The sequence below is a fragment of the Petaurus breviceps genome, unplaced genomic scaffold (genome assembly GCF_028583685.1).
Source record: "Petaurus breviceps papuanus isolate PSGF00001 unplaced genomic scaffold, PetGlider_PUasm1.0 225, whole genome shotgun sequence".
In the NCBI taxonomy this organism is placed as follows: domain Eukaryota; kingdom Metazoa; phylum Chordata; class Mammalia; order Diprotodontia; family Petauridae; genus Petaurus; species Petaurus breviceps.
This window is the reverse complement of record NW_027185889.1, coordinates 22,706,462-22,721,931: the sequence shown is the minus strand read 5'-3', so window position 1 is coordinate 22,721,931 and position 15,470 is coordinate 22,706,462. Positions and strand designations below refer to the sequence as shown.

Below are 15,470 nucleotides of genomic sequence, written 5' to 3'. Positions count from 1 at the left end.
CTCTTCTGAGTTCTTCTAAGCCACCCCCCCCCCAAACAGTACTGCATGCAGCTTCTTCCTCTGGCCTTCACCCTGGCTCCATCCCCACTTCTCCAGCCCCAAATGGGCTCAGGCTGGCTGCCCTGAGGGGCCCAAGGTGGTCACCATGACAAAACAGCCTGAGATAAAGATTAACTCTGTGAAAGCCAAGTTGTTTGAATTATTATTATTGTTATTATACAGATGTGTGATTTCACAGGTGTAGAAATTCTCTCCATTGATATATACTGGCAAGTCATTTGTAACTATGTTTCAGAGAGCTACCTAGAACACTGAGAGGCTTTGTGACTTTCCCAGAGTTACATGGCCGGTATTTGTCCGAGAGGGTGGCTAGGGTCAGTGGATAGAGCAGCAGGTCTGGATTCAGAAAGATATCTTCTTGAGCTCAAATCTGACCTCAGAAATTTACTAGCTGTGTGACCATAGGCAAGTCATTGAATCCTATTTACCTAATTTTTTCTCTTCTGGAAATGGCAAACCACTCTGGTATCTTTGCCAAGAAAACCCCAAATGGGGTTATGAAGAATCAGATATGACTGAAAAATGACTGAACAATAACAATTTGACAGATACAGAACTTGAACCCAGGACTCCTTGGTTCCAAGTCTGTTCTCTATCCCACTATTGCCAGAAGGTCACATTTCTTAAAAAGATGTGTAACAAGGGGCAGCTGGGTGGCTCTGTGAATAGAGCACCCTCCCTGGATTCAGGAGGACCTGAGTTCAAATCCAGCATCAGACACTTGACACACTTACTAGCTGTGTGACCTTGGTCAAGTCACTTAACCCCAATTGCCCTGCCTCCCCCCCCAAAAAAAAAAGGAAAAGAAAAAGATTGTAACAAACTAAATCTAGTTGCCCAGGACCCATTTGATGTCTGAGATAGCACCAGAGATACCTAACTTGTACTTAGGGTATGTTGGGTCACCGGGGAGAACTTACCAACCACCTTGATCTTGATGCTGGCATGTGCCTCCCCTGCTTCATTTTTGAGATTGATGTTGTAGACACCAGAATCTTCCCTTTCAGCAACATCAATGACCAAAGTGCTGCTATCTGGATAGGATTCTGCTCGTATCCGACCCCCACCCTCTGCAATAGCCTAGGGAGGAAATGCAGAAACAAAATGGTACTTCCACTGAAGAGGGCAAGGAATCCCCAGGGCCTACACTGTTTCTACCAGGGCTTCTTTACTGGGGGTCTACCTTTTAGATGGAAAAAATACACATATATGTATATGATATATATATATATACATATATGTGTGTATGTATATATGTATGTGTATCTATCTATACATATATCTATCCATCTATCTATCTATCTACCTATCTATATCTGGTTTCACTGAACTTTAACTGAAATTTAACATTTTGCTACATTACTTAAAAACATTATTCTAAGGAGTGGTCCATAGGCTTTGCCAGACTGACTGCCAGAGGGGCCTCAACCCAAACAAGTCAAGGTTCCTGGTACTGATGGACAGGAGGAGCTCAAGGATAGTCAGCTGGGGGTGCAGCCATGCTTTGAAAGGCAGGAAGGGAAAAGTTCAGAAATCCCACCCCATGTCAAATTAATAAAATCTATGTTCTGTGGAATCTAGGGCTGGAAAGGAATTAAGAGATCATCTGAATTACACAGTCCTAGAATCTCAGTAATAGAAGGATCCTCAGAGGCATCCAGTCCAATCCACAGGGTGGATTGTCTCTAATAGGTCTGTTCCCCCAGGAGGAATAAGTCTTTCTCCTGTGGATTTGAATGAGGAATTCATCCTGACTGTAATACCTTTAGTTTGACAGAAAAAAAGCAAATCAACCTGAGGAGTAAGGAAGCAGGGGCAAAGAAAATCCACATGAAATCCAAGTTTCAGGAACTAAGCAAGCATTTGATAAATACTTGTTAACTGATCAGATTAAAATGAAACCACCCCATTTTAAACTTATAATCTAAATTGTCTTTAGCTATTTTTCAAACCAGAAGTACTAAAAACAAAACAAAACAAACAAACAAAAAAAAACCATGTCCCTGAGCAGAATCATATGACTTTCCTCTTCCCTGGGCTAATTATCCCAGAAAGAATTAATCCCTCATATATTCACTATACAAACTTGAGGATATAGACTTTCAAAATATTCAATTATGCACTGAAATTAATTTAAATGTAACTTGTTATTAGGGAAGTTTCACTAGTTGTGCTGATGATCAAAGGAAAGGCTTAATAAAAGGCTTAGCTTGTAAGAGATGGGTTGTACCTTGTCTGCCCGGCTCCACAGGGCCTTGGGGGCTGGCTCTCCACTGACTGGGATCTCCAGGCGAAGTTTGCTGCCGGCAATGACGGTCACAGTGTTGTCAGCATCCAGGCCATCCAAGTGTATCTTAGGAGGATCTGAATGTCAGATGTGGTTATTAATATCACATCATCATTCGGACTGACCACTGGCCCTGGAGTCAGGGGACCTGGTTCAAATCCTATCTCTGATCATTGTGACCTATATGACCTCAGACACATCACTTCAATTCCCTGGGCCTCAGTTTCCTCATCTGTGAAATAGGAGGCTAGACTCAATGTACCTCTAATTCTAGATCTAAGATCCTGTGGTGGGTGCACTGGTAGAGGGAGCCCCCTACTACTGAGCCCCCTGATCCATCATTATATCTAATGTGTGCAAGGCATTGTGCTGGGTATCATTTGAGATACAAAAGTGAATAAGGCATGGTTCGTATGGAAATAAGACAAGGTCTTATGAAATATGACATGGTCCTTGAAAGAACTCTAGATTACTGACTTTAATAGACTTAGCCCTTCTCAGCAATGCAAGGACCTAAAATAATTCCAAAGGACTCATGATGGAAAATGCCGTCCACATCCAGAGAAAGAACTATGGAGTCTGAATGCAGATCGAAGCAGACTATTTTCTTTTGTTTTGTTTTTTTTTCTTTCTCATGGTTCCTCTCATTCATTCTAATTCTTCTATACACCTGACTAACATGAAAATATGTTTAAGAGGAATGTATATGTAGAGTCTATATCAGATTACATCCTGTCTTAGGGAGGGAAGAGAGGAGGGAGGGTGAGAAAATTTAAAACTTATGGAAGTGAATGTTGAAAACTGAAAATAAATAAATTAACTTTAAAAAAAAGGAAGAATTCTAGATTAGGAATGTGAATATTATACCTGGGCCTGACACCCAGGTCTCCACCTCCTAGTTACTCGACATTGGGAAAACTTCGTAACTTAACTAAAGTTAACTTAACTAAAGGCAAGAGATAACAAGAAATTGAATTATAGTCGTGGCCTGGGGAATGGAAAGGAAAGAATGTATACAACAGACACAGAAGAGCTTACATAGACTGGGCTCAGTGACTGAATGAGGGGACTGAGGAAGAATGGATGAATAGAGTATTTATTAAGTGCTTATTATTGGTAAAGCACTGTTCCCATTCTCAAGGAGCTCCCATTCTAACGGAAAAATGAAGTCTGAGGTCCATCATTGCCAGTTTCTTTATGCCTGACTGGATTTATCTATTTTTTTGTCTCTAAATTTCACATAATATGAAAGACTTTTAAATTCTAAAGTAGGAACAAAAGCCTCCTCTAGAGATGGCGATGGCATCCTTTGTGTACTCACCTATAACGTGAACTTTGGCGGGCAAGGTCACAGTGTAGGCATCAGGTGCAAACACGTATTCACCTTCATCCTCAATGAGAGCATTGGCTATCACTAATTTGTGGATTCTATGAAGACAGAAACATTCATTCATTCAACAACCATCTATTTGCGTCCTAGATGAGACAGAGGAGCTCATAGTAATTTATCTTTGGTTTTCTTTGTCATTGTTCTTTCTGGTACATTTTTTTTTGAGCTCTTCTGGTATGTTAGTGGGTGATCTGGGCTCTTCAAGGTCCCAACTCACCACCATCTTTGATGTCAGTTTCCTATTCAGCAACCACTTATTAGAAACCTTCTTTGGACAAAGCCCTGGGCTAGGTGTTGGGTTGTGTTAGTTTAGCAAGGGGGAAGAGGTAAAAATAAGTCTTTGTTCTCTCAGGACTCACAAGCTAACAGGGGATGTTCAACACATATGCAACTAACAGCATCCAGTAAGAAGTAATAAGATCATAACAGAGGCACAAAAGTGCTCTATGAAGGCAGAGGAAGAAGGGAGAGGTTTTGACAGTGGTTTCTGTGAAGGCTTCGTGGAGGAGGTGGCATTTGGCCTAGGCCTTGAAGGATAGACAGGCCAGTATACAAGGATTAGACTATATGTAGAGCCAAGGGTCATAGAGAGTTGGCCATGATCTGACTGACTGGCTCAGCTCAGACAGGCTACAGAAGTTTGGACCTTGATTATTCTCTGTGGCTGCCCACTTTCAGCCATAGTTCTGGATTATGTACAATTCATGACCTCAGTGCCCTCAGCCAGCCTGTTACATAGGCCTGAGTTTTCTGTTTAGTTACTTCATGCTTGAACATTGTGGCCATGGATCTGTGCCATCCTTGATGCTGTAGGTCCCCTCTACTGGTGCATATCCCAACTTGCCCATCCCTCCTGTTCCCATTTAGTCTCGTCCATGTCCTTCCATAGTCCTTCCAATGACTTCCAATCTAACCCAACTCCCTGTCCATCTGTTATCTTTCAGTTAGGCTTTGTTTGTTATGGAGTAATAAGCAATAGATAATCAATACAAGTAAAACTAGAGAACATAGCTTGATGATACATCTTCCATACTACATGGAGCCATGGCTTTGTTGGTGGCTCTCTCTACCAATACAGATTCTAGACCTTCAACAACTCATTAGATGTTCTCCATCGGTTGGTATGGCTGAAAAGCCAGCCTCTCAGCCAGCCAAGGGATGAATCTCTTTAAACACAGCTAGTCAGGTCTTTGGAAAGCAGATACACATTTCGATGAAAGCCTTTTGGGCTTGGTAGGAACTCCAGAACTCGTGTCTCATTGGTGTGACTTCTGAGAGCCCAGTCATGGGCATTGGACAAAACACTATTTTTGGACATGGGTTCAAATCCCACATGTGAGGCACAGGAAGAGGGTGTTAATGAAGGCTTGTCTTGGATTGCTTACCTTCCTTTGTGGACGACCTTTAAACGTTCACCTTCTTGAACAGGTAGACCATTCTTAGTCCATTTCCCTGGTATGTTTTCAGAGATTTCACACTTCAAGCAGATTTCCTTTCCAAGTTTCACAGTTAAGTCTGTTAATGGCTGCAATATCTTCAGGGGTCTCACTAAGGAAGTGGATAAAATGGAGAAATGCAGGACTGAAGCTGTGGACTGGTCTTGATGACAGAACCTCCTAACGCCTACTGTTTTGCATGGACACATCTGAAGAGTCTGTGACTGAAGTAGTTATGATAAAATCCTGATGGCAGCGTTATGCCTGATCTGTGTGTAGAGACTTCTAATTAGGATAATGTACAGAAAGTGATGGGAGCTAAGGGAGGTAGGAGGGAGTCAAGGGGTTGTTCCTGATGTCATCCCTCTCTGAGTGACATAGGGTCGACGTGTAACATTATGTTCAGCTGGGCCATGACTTTTCCTTAAGACGTTCACCCTGTTGAATACATGAGCTCTGAAAGCATTCTCAGGAGAGGGCTCTTGGCTGGAACATCCCACTTAATAGACATGTGCTAAGCACCTACTATGAGCCAGGAATACAAAAGAAAAAAATGAAACTCCTTATCCTCAGGACAATCACGGTCTAATGAGGGAAATGGAACATGAAAAGTAGCATGGCTTAACGGATGGAGAACTGGCCTTGAACCAGGAAGAGCCAGGTTTGGCACAGGCTGGCTCTGTGACCTTGAGCAAATCACTTAATCTCTCAGTGCTCTAGGCACCTCTTTAAGACCATAAATAATTATTGTTAGTAGTAGAAATAATAATAATTCACAAAGTGCCTACTATGTACCAGGGACTGTGCTAAGCACTTTACAGTTATTGTCTTATTTAAGCGGTAGTTAGGTGCTATTATTATTCCCACTTTACAGCTGAGGAAACTGAGGCAAGTGGAGGTTACGTGACTTGCCTAGAGTCACACAGCTGAATTTGAATTCAGGTCTTCCTGACTCAGGTGCTGGTGCTCTGTGCCCTATGGCGCCACCTAGCCAAGGTGCTGAGAACTGCAGAGAAAGTGTTGATTGTACTGGTAGAGGGAATTTCCTCCCCTGATAGGGTGAGAGGGGCAGACATCTGTGCCTTGATGATAATTATGTGCAAGTGTCCACTTTTCCTCTTTTCAAGCTAGGAAATACTATATGTAAAATTTGAAATAACCTTAAAATGTGACATTCTGTTTTTGTTTTTTTTGTTTGTTTTGCCTTTTAGGAGGAAGGAAGGCAGGGCAATCAGGGTTAAGTGACTTGCCCAAGGTCACATAGTTAAGTGGTAAGTGTCTGCGACTGGATTTGAACTCAGGTCCTCCAGACTCCAGGGCCAGTGCTCTATTCACCGTGCCACCTAGCCACCCCAGACATTCTGTTTTTAAAGTCCTTGGCCATCGTTTTCTATTGGTCTCTTCTGTCTTCACCCTATGACTTAATGTTCTGTGTCAAGTTGGATACCCTGGCCTAATGTGAAACAAAGATTTGGCTAAAACTTAATCTGGTTTGACCTCCCTTCACATAAGCAGAAAATGAAGAGTTGGAAAATTCCCAATGATCACAGATTCCCAGCTGGAGGTCCCTCTGAGGTCATCTGATTTAACCCCCTCCTTTTACAGCTGAGGAGACTGAACCCCAGGGAGGTAAATGACATGCCCAACATCACACAGGTAGTTAGTGGGAAAGCTGGGATTTGAACTCAGGTCTTCTGGATACTTTCTACTGCTGCATGCTGCCTTAATTTCCTGTTATCAGTATTGACAAAAGTGAGAAACAATCTGGTCCTGGATATCTGAAACGCAGGGTAGGAAGACTTACGGTCCACACTCAGTTTGGCAGAGGACTGCCCCCCTGTGGTCATGACAGAGTACTCTGCGCTGTCCGCTTTGGTGGCTCCCTCTATGATCAAGGTGTGTTTCTTTCCCTCCACTTTGACCCGGTATCTGGACTTTGGACCGATGATAATCTCCTCACCATTCTTAAACCTTGGTGAAAAATGAGAAAAATGTCCACATCATTCATGGAGAACTAGAAACCTTAGGGTGCCTTGAATTCCTTCTTCCATGCCTGAGATACACCTGTCTTGCTTGACCTGGCCAGATTTCACCTTCCTGAGGATGCTTCCCAGCTTCTCTGGGTCTCTTCCTAAACTCTGGCAGCCTGAGCTGAGCACAGTACCCCAGAGGTTGACTGACTGAGGGTAGAGGGTAGGGGGATGATCACCTTCCTTTTTTTTTTTTTTTGGCCTTTTTTGGAGGGCAATTGGGGGTTAAGTAACTTGCCCAAGGTTACACGGCTAGTTTTTTTGTGTTAAGTGTTTGAGGCTGGAACTGAACTCAGGTCCTCCCGACTCCAGGGCCGGTGCTTTACTCACTGTACCACCTAGCCGCCCAAGATAATCACCTTCTTATTCCCCGAGTCTGGGCCCCTCATAAGTGGAGCCTTATAAACATGTGGCCTTTGAAAAATGCTACTAAAAATTACAGTCACCACATTTTCAAACAGGACAGTGATGGGATCCCTTTAAATAGAGCTCTGGCACCATGCTAGAATGCATCTACTCCAATTAATTCCTATTATACCATTTGTGTCACTTAGGCCAAATCATCTTAGTTTCAGTATTCAATTCTGCAAATGTCAGCATAAACGTGGAAGAAACTATTTATATCTCTCCCAAGAGCAATGATACCTTTCATTTACAAAAGTGCTTCTGGAAACTTTTGGCTGCCACTCTACGTAGACATGGCATACTTTGATTGCAATCAGTTCTGGGAATGAAATTTCCCCAAACTTTCATCACCATTTTTAATGAGGAATCTATTTTGACATGTTGGGAAATAAGACCCAGAATGGGAGGTTTGGTCCAGGGATGGAGAGGTTTTATAGGGTGGTGTACTTTCCCAGGAGGTCACGTGTTTGTCTTCTCGTTTTTGTCCATTTGAAAATGGCCTCCTGAAAAAAACCTCCTCAGGGAGGAGAATGCCTGCTCACCATTTCACGTTGGCATCATCCTCAGACACCTCACACTCCAGCTCCACCCTTTCCCCACAGTAGGCATTGAGGTCTTCCAACTGTTTGGTCACCATTATTGGGGGTTCTAGAGTGAGAGACAAATGAACCAAAGTCATCAGAGGCCCTGGTCACACAGACTTTCATCCTCTGATTCCTAACCAACCAGATGCCTCTCCTAGAGGGCCCTGAAGAACATGACGCCCCCTCCCCCCTTCTTGTTTATCAGCGGTTCTTCCTCTGAGCTGGTATAGACATATGTAGGGACAGGGAGATGAGCTACACTAGGATTTAATATAAACTGTGATTCAATTGATGGAAGGAGATTCCAGTGCAAATCAGAACCTTTCCTGCATCTTAGTTTTAGAGAACTGCCTAGAGCCTTGAGAGATTAAGTTGCTTGTCTAGGGTCACAAAGCCTGCATGTATCAAAGGCAAGACTTGAATCCAGGTTTTCTTGATTATAATAGATAAAGAGAAAGAAAAGAGTTTCCTAGTGTTCCCTAAGTAACTTCTATGGTCAATATTTCTGATGAAAGAAGGAATCTACAACATTCAGTGGAAACCACTAGCCTAGATCTGGGGTCCACATTTTTTCTTGTGTCTTGGACCCGCCAGATGGTTTGGTGAAGCTTAGGGACTCTTCTCAGAATCATAGTTTTTAAATGCATAAAAGAAAATACATACGATTATAAAGGAAACCAAAGGTTAGTGAAAATAAAATGTGATCCCCACCACTATCCAACTTCAGGGCCACTCTGAAATCTACTCATGGACCCCAGATTAAGAACTCAGGATGGCATAGGTTTCAAGTTTTCCATTCTGAGTGCATTTTGCTGTAAAGAGAATATAGAGTAGACCATTTTATTCATCTTGGAACAGTGTTCAAATAATAGCACTCTACAAATGGTCTCTGAGCAAATGGCAGCCTTCTAGAAGTTTCCATGTTGTACTGGGCCTGATTGATTATCTCTCCCTGAATGAAGCTGGTGGTAAGGGAAAGCCAAAGCCTAGGCAGATGGGCATAGAATCAGATTTTCATGGTGTGAATGAATAAGGTTCTATAGGATCATGGGCCTCCCAGAGTTGGAAAGAACCTCAGAGGTTATGTAGTGTAATCCTTCCCTTTTACAGAGGAGGAAACTGGAAATGGAAGGGTGGGTGGAGATGAAGTAACTATGTCACACAGGGAGTAAGTGGCAGAATCAGGATTTGAACCCAGGTCCTCTGACTGCAAATTGAGTTATCAGCTCACAGTACCATGCTGCCTTAGGGGGATTCCTCATATGGTCCATATCCTTAAGTCACAACAGAAAAGTAGCTTTTTTTTTTTAACCTAGTTTTACTGATTATGAGAACCAAAGACAGTAGACAAATTTGATTAGTAGTGGTTATCAGTCTTTTTCAGACTGCACACACCTACAGACTTATTGGAGTGGCCTGATATACTGGATCCACCTTAGGGTGGGGAGAGAAGTAACACCCAACACAAATAGTTTTTGGATATAAGGTTACATTTACTCTGGAAACCCAAGGACTCATTTAATCAAGTGGAAATGAAATCACCTCTCTATGTCACATTTCAGTAACAATCTCTGCTCTCTTGAGGGCAGAACTTCCATAATTTTGCTATAAATATCAAATAGTTTGTTTTCAAAACTCTGTGATCCTCGTTGAAGTAGTCTTAGTTGCCAAATTGTGTGACTGAGGTATTTTTAAATTTTGGCATTTCCTGTTGGAATGTGAAGGGGTTGGGGTCTTCTCTACTTAATTATTCCCCATTTCTTGGCTTTGGTCTGTGGATGGGGAGCAGGGAATGACTATGAAAAGCAGAGAGGATGTTGCTGAAAACAAAGAACTGCAGGAAGGACATCAGCAAACAGCTGTTCAGACAGGCCAGAAGGTCACCACACGCTTTTTAGGAAACAAAGACCTAAAGGACATCTGAGTGAATTCCTCAAACTGGCACCAGCAGTCTTTCTTGTAACCTATGTAATCTTTAAGATCCTGACTTTTAAAGTTAGTCCAGTGCATCCAGGATATAATGAGGCAAAATAGTAAGTAGCTCGAAGGAGGAATTCTCAGGTCATTAACCCAAGCAGAAACAGAAGCAGCTGCTTTAAAACAAAAAAATAATTAGTGTGATTTAAGTAATTTTACCTCTTACAAAGAGTTCTGTGGAACATTTCTCATCCCCAGCTGTCACATAATACTCAGAATCATCTGTCATCTGGCAGTTATTGATAAACATGATTCTTTGGTTTCCTTTGTGCTCAAAGATGTATCTGTTTTAGAAAGGAACAGGGGGAAAACTCATGTTTAGTGAAATTGACTTTTTTGTTGTTGTCTCAAAATGATAATTAAAAAAAGTAAGTTGGTCAGTGCGAACTTCTTAAATTCAACAGCTCTGAACGTTGAAATCTAGCCTATTCTTTTGACTTTTCATTCATGGCATGAATGCTGCATAAGGATAATGGATGTTTTCACCTGGGGACTGACTTCATTGACAGGAAACTCTTTATCCTGTAAAAAGCATGTCAGCCGTGAAACTCCCACCTCCCTGGTCTGCAGCTGCTGCCCCAGGACCTCTCCCTCTGATGGGGGGGTCGGGGGGGTGGGAAGCACCTCCCAGAACCTCCATTTCAGACTAGCCATCCTTTTGTTTCCTCTGGACTTGCTCATGGCACCCTCAGGCCCAGAATCTTCCCTCTCCCCACCACCTTCAGCTTTTCTGCTTTTCTATGTTTTATTCCCTCATTAGATCATAAGCTGCTTCAGGGCTTTCTTTTCATATTTGCGATCCCAGCTCAGGACAGTGCCTGGCACACAGTAGGCACTCAGAAAATGCTTCTTGACTGACTGACACGTTTTAGAGGATTGCCTGAGGCTTGGCCGAGATGAAAAGACTAGCCTGTCCTCACAGGGCTGGGCTGCTTCACCAGCAGGATCTGATTCTAGGTGCTCCTGACTCCAAGCCCAGAATTTGGTCTGCTCCCTGATGTCCTGCTGTGGGATCATGAATTCCCCTGATTTTTATGAAACATCTCACCTTTCCCCCTCTTATATCTCACAAATTCTTTATTTCCTTATTTACTTTTGGGATAGGGCCCACACATGAAATTTTACTGGCATAGAAAACACCCGTTGATTTTCTTCTATCTCACTGATAGTCTCAGAGGATTGCTTGGGGCACTGGGAGGTTGAGTGACATGCCCAGGGTCACACAGCCTTTGTCAGAGGCAGGGCTTGAACCCAGGTCTTGCACACCCTAAGATGGACCCACTACACCAAGATGCCTTCACTTACATAACATGCCTAAGGGCATCAGTTTATGAATCAGATGTTGTGAAGGCTGACCAGAGACCAAAGAGTGAGAACCGCAGTCTGAATCTGTATGTTTTATCTATACAACACCAGAATTCCAAATGCGCCAAAATATTGGGCTCCAGTTTCCACTTGTCATCATACCTTTTGGCAATAACTATTACGACAAATAAATGCCTGCCTTCCAAAACATGAAGTAGTGTGAGGTCAAATTTTTATTTTATTCACAAGTAGCATTACACAGGGACCAGGGTTCAGACCATAGCCCTGTCACCAATTCCTTGGGTGATCTCAAGCAAGGGACTTCAAACCTCTTCACCTCAGTTTCCTTATCTGCAAAACGGCCTTGGAAGTTCCCCCTGCCCCCTGCCCCAGCTCTAAATCCAGGATCCCATCAGCATCCATGAATTCAACACTTACTTTGTACTGGGTCGTATTTCTTGACCATTTTTGTACCATTTCACTTCTAACTTTGGGTCTGCCAGTTCCACCACAAATCTGACTTTACCACCTTTGTCTACCTGGTAGGCAGGATCAAGAATTTTGGAAAAAGCTGGAAGGGAAAGGAAAGAGGATTATTAGAAACAGGAAAAAAAAGTGTGAGGACCAAGAATTTAAATAGGAAAAATACATTCAAAAGCAATGAGAGTGCCTATAAAAAGGCTCACCAGGGGACAATTTCTTTTTGTATCTTCCATACTCAATTGTCAAACCTCAAAACAAGCTTTTAGGTTCCATGTCTATTTGTGTATGCAACGTGGACACATTTTAAAAAACAGAGGCTTGAAAAAGAAATAATATACTTTTTAAAAAAAGGTAAAATAAAGAAAGAAACTGTCTTTTCCGTGACCTTGAGACATTTCTTTGAAAATTTACTGGTGTCTCCCAGAGTGAGAGCACCAGAATTGTAAACATTTAAAAGGGGCTAAGATGAGAGGAAACATTTATTATTTCAGCAAAATCCTTTCTAATATGATTAGCATGATTTTGCACTTTCTACATAACCAATGTCATTTTCCAGAGTTTCATACAGAGATGAATTCTATCAACGTGGTATGTAGAGAGCTAGACTTGGAGCCAGAAAAATCTGGGTTCAAATCCTGCCTGTGTGATCCTGGGCAAATTATTTTTTGAACTTCATTTGTAAACCAAATCATGGATCTCAGGTTGGAAGGGAGCTCAGAGATGATCTAATCCAACCCTTTCATTTTCCAAATAAGAAAACTGGGACCCTAAGAGGTCAAATGATTTTCCCAAGGTCACATAGGTAGTAAGCTTAAGAGGTGAGATTAGAACCTGGGACTGCAGACTTCCAAGCCAGGGCTCTTTCCATTGAAACATGCTGGTACAGCATAAACAAATATTATTGGTATGACCTTCTTAAAGCATAACTGGAATGGATTTATGGTTGTGACTCCAAATTCTCAAAGTAAACTCTGCATCAACAGGAAAAGAATTGTATCTGTGCAACCTTGGAAAATGATACAAAAACACTGCCTTTAGGAGTTAATGATCAGTTTCAGTGTTAAATTCAGTTAATTTCTGCTTCTCCCCTCCCCTCCATCAGTTCCATATATCATTTACATCTGGCTACTTGGTTTAACCTTTTTAGCAAAAAAAAAAAAATCCAAACAACATTGTGGGTTTTTTAAAAAGAAATTTCACTTTCTACATACCTGCACTTTTCTTCTCAACCCTCCTCATGCGCTTCAGACGCTTGAGCATGCCTCTCAGATCGGTGATGCCATACTGAAAGGCGATCTTCTCATATTCATTGGGATTGGCATTCTTCAGAAGCTCCCACACATCTATTTCTGGCTCTTCTTCCTGTTGCTTGACTTCCCTACCAAAGGCAAAGGGTGTTAGCCATCCGGAGTAGAGTAGCTATACTGTCCTTTCAAGAAGGGACAGACCAAGATGAACGTTGGCAGGTAAGACACCAAAATTCCCACCAAAGGTCTGAGGAGATAAAGCAGATAGTTGGTCTCATTGTCTTCTAATTAAATTTTAGGGGGGCTTTCAGGTCCATAGAAACAAAATCACTGACTGAAAATAGTATTTTAGTTTTTCTGGTCATAAAGTTTCCTTTTTGAAATAGCAAGAGATGGTTTTTGTTTTACAAATACTCTATTCTTGCTTTGCTTTTCTTCTCTTTTCATTTTTGAAAGCTATTTTGATAATACCTTATTAAAACTTGAGTGTGGTAATACTCCAGAAGAGGTTAAATGTTCATATTTGGGTAATGAATTTGTTAAAAATAGACTTAATATTAGAAGATTTCGATGTTAATAGAGAACAGAGGGAAATAAGTACAATGCATGAAAAACAGTGTGGTAGAGTGGATAGAGAACTAGCCTCAGGGTCAGGAAGACCAAGGTTCAAGGCCTGTATCTGATACAAGCTGACTATGTGACTCTGGGCAAGTCACTTAATCTCTTAGTGCCCTAAGAGACCCTCAAAGGCTCTACAATGAAATCTAAGGGCTAGTCCCTACTATATATATAGGTATGTACACAAATATAGTATTTACAAATGTTGATTCATAAATGTGTTGGTTTTAAAACCATTTATTTGATAAAAGCAAGTTTAAAAAAATAAATGTGATTATTTTGAGAAATTATGGACAGTCCACCTGTTCTTCTGTTCTCCATACAATGTTGAGTTCCAGAAGATGGTTCCCAAAACACTGGGTAGACCCCAATGGAAGTGTATTGAGAAGAATAGCACTGGATGGGAAGGTTTGGAGAGAGGACCCACTTGTTGACATTGAAGTGCCACTAAACATTTATTTACCTTTGCCAAACTGGGTTTTTACACACCAACCATTTCAAATTGTTCCTCTAATGGCTACACTAAAATTTTTGGTGAGTTCAATTTTTACTATTGATTCAAAAGTGCTCTGGAAAATGCATTTCCCTAAAAGGGATGAACATTTTGGCAAGGAACACAGGATAAGGATAAAGTTTAAAGTTTCTGTTTCCATTGTGGCCTGTGAAGCTATTGTTCTCTTGGAGTTCTGTGGACACATCCATGATAAAAGAGCAGAAGGTTCCAACAAACCTTTGGTCACTGATTAAAAAAGTCCTTCAACTATGGGATGGACACATCCACAATCTGCCCATTCATAGAGACCAACAACATTGAACCTTGGCTCAAGATGAAGCACGTCTTTGAGCAAACAGCTGAATGTTCCTTATGTGCCTTTGTGTGCTATTTTGTCCTCAGTTAGTTCTACTTTAAGATTTTACAACTGCTTACTGTGAATCATGCTGGTTTGGATGAGACTCTCACTACATGAAATTTAATCAAAGCATGATTATCCATGTCAATTATATTTCTTCCAGGATTTCTCATAGATGTATCCCATGATCCTTGCATTGGGAGCTACTAGAACGTAGCAGGGGTTGGGTGGGGATAGATAAAGTAAACTTCTGTTTACATGGGGCTGGGTTACCTACTCCTCTGACTTTTTTTCTGGGAGGCTTGATCTTCTACTTAGAGCTTTAGCCTACTTACTAAGTAGACTGGGGAGAGAATGCTGCTATAAATTTCTGGCAAAATAGAATGTGGCAGATAAATTATGAGTATAAATTAGGCCATTTCCCAATAGGGCAGCTCTCTCTCTGGAAGTCCAGAAACTACTTGGGCAGGGTGATGTGAGGATATGTCCTCAAAATCCTAAGGCCAGAGCCCTTACATTCAGCTTATTAAATCAATGGTTACAGCCCCTCTGTTAACTGAGGGAAACTGGAAAGCTTTATGAGAAAATTGTTCTGAGGTTGGGACATTGGTAATCATTTAAAAGATTCCCCAGGTCTATAAGCAGTCTTTGCCATAAACACATCCTCTGAATTTTTCAGCAGGAAGATTTGGGGAATTGGAAGATTTGGAGAATTGCAACTAAAATGTGCATGTATAGACATTATCTATCTATCTATCTATCTATCTATCTATCTATCTATCTATCTATCTATCTAT

At 41.6% G+C, this 15,470-nt stretch overlaps 1 protein-coding gene and 1 long non-coding RNA gene across 9 annotated transcripts in view; one reads left to right on the top strand and one right to left on the bottom strand.

The window, feature by feature from the left end:
* Positions 1-15,470, bottom strand: part of MYBPC1 (myosin binding protein C1) — a 179,129-nt gene that overhangs the window by 31,321 nt on the left and 132,338 nt on the right. For all 8 annotated transcript variants that reach the window (XM_069095234.1, XM_069095233.1, XM_069095240.1 and 5 more), the window contains 9 exons: positions 13,169-13,335; positions 11,913-12,045; positions 10,329-10,453; positions 8,151-8,256; positions 6,978-7,144; positions 5,123-5,285; positions 3,669-3,775; positions 2,291-2,424; positions 981-1,140 (listed from right to left, as the gene is read on the bottom strand). In XM_069095234.1, the coding sequence (XP_068951335.1) occupies positions 981-1,140; positions 2,291-2,424; positions 3,669-3,775; positions 5,123-5,285; positions 6,978-7,144; positions 8,151-8,256; positions 10,329-10,453; positions 11,913-12,045; positions 13,169-13,335 (1,262 nt within the window). The remainder of the gene's footprint in view (positions 1-980; positions 1,141-2,290; positions 2,425-3,668; positions 3,776-5,122; positions 5,286-6,977; positions 7,145-8,150; positions 8,257-10,328; positions 10,454-11,912; positions 12,046-13,168; positions 13,336-15,470) is intronic.
* LOC138166739 (uncharacterized) overlaps positions 1-15,470 on the top strand; it is a 60,118-nt gene that overhangs the window by 37,860 nt on the left and 6,788 nt on the right. The gene's annotated exons all lie outside the window — the stretch shown is intronic.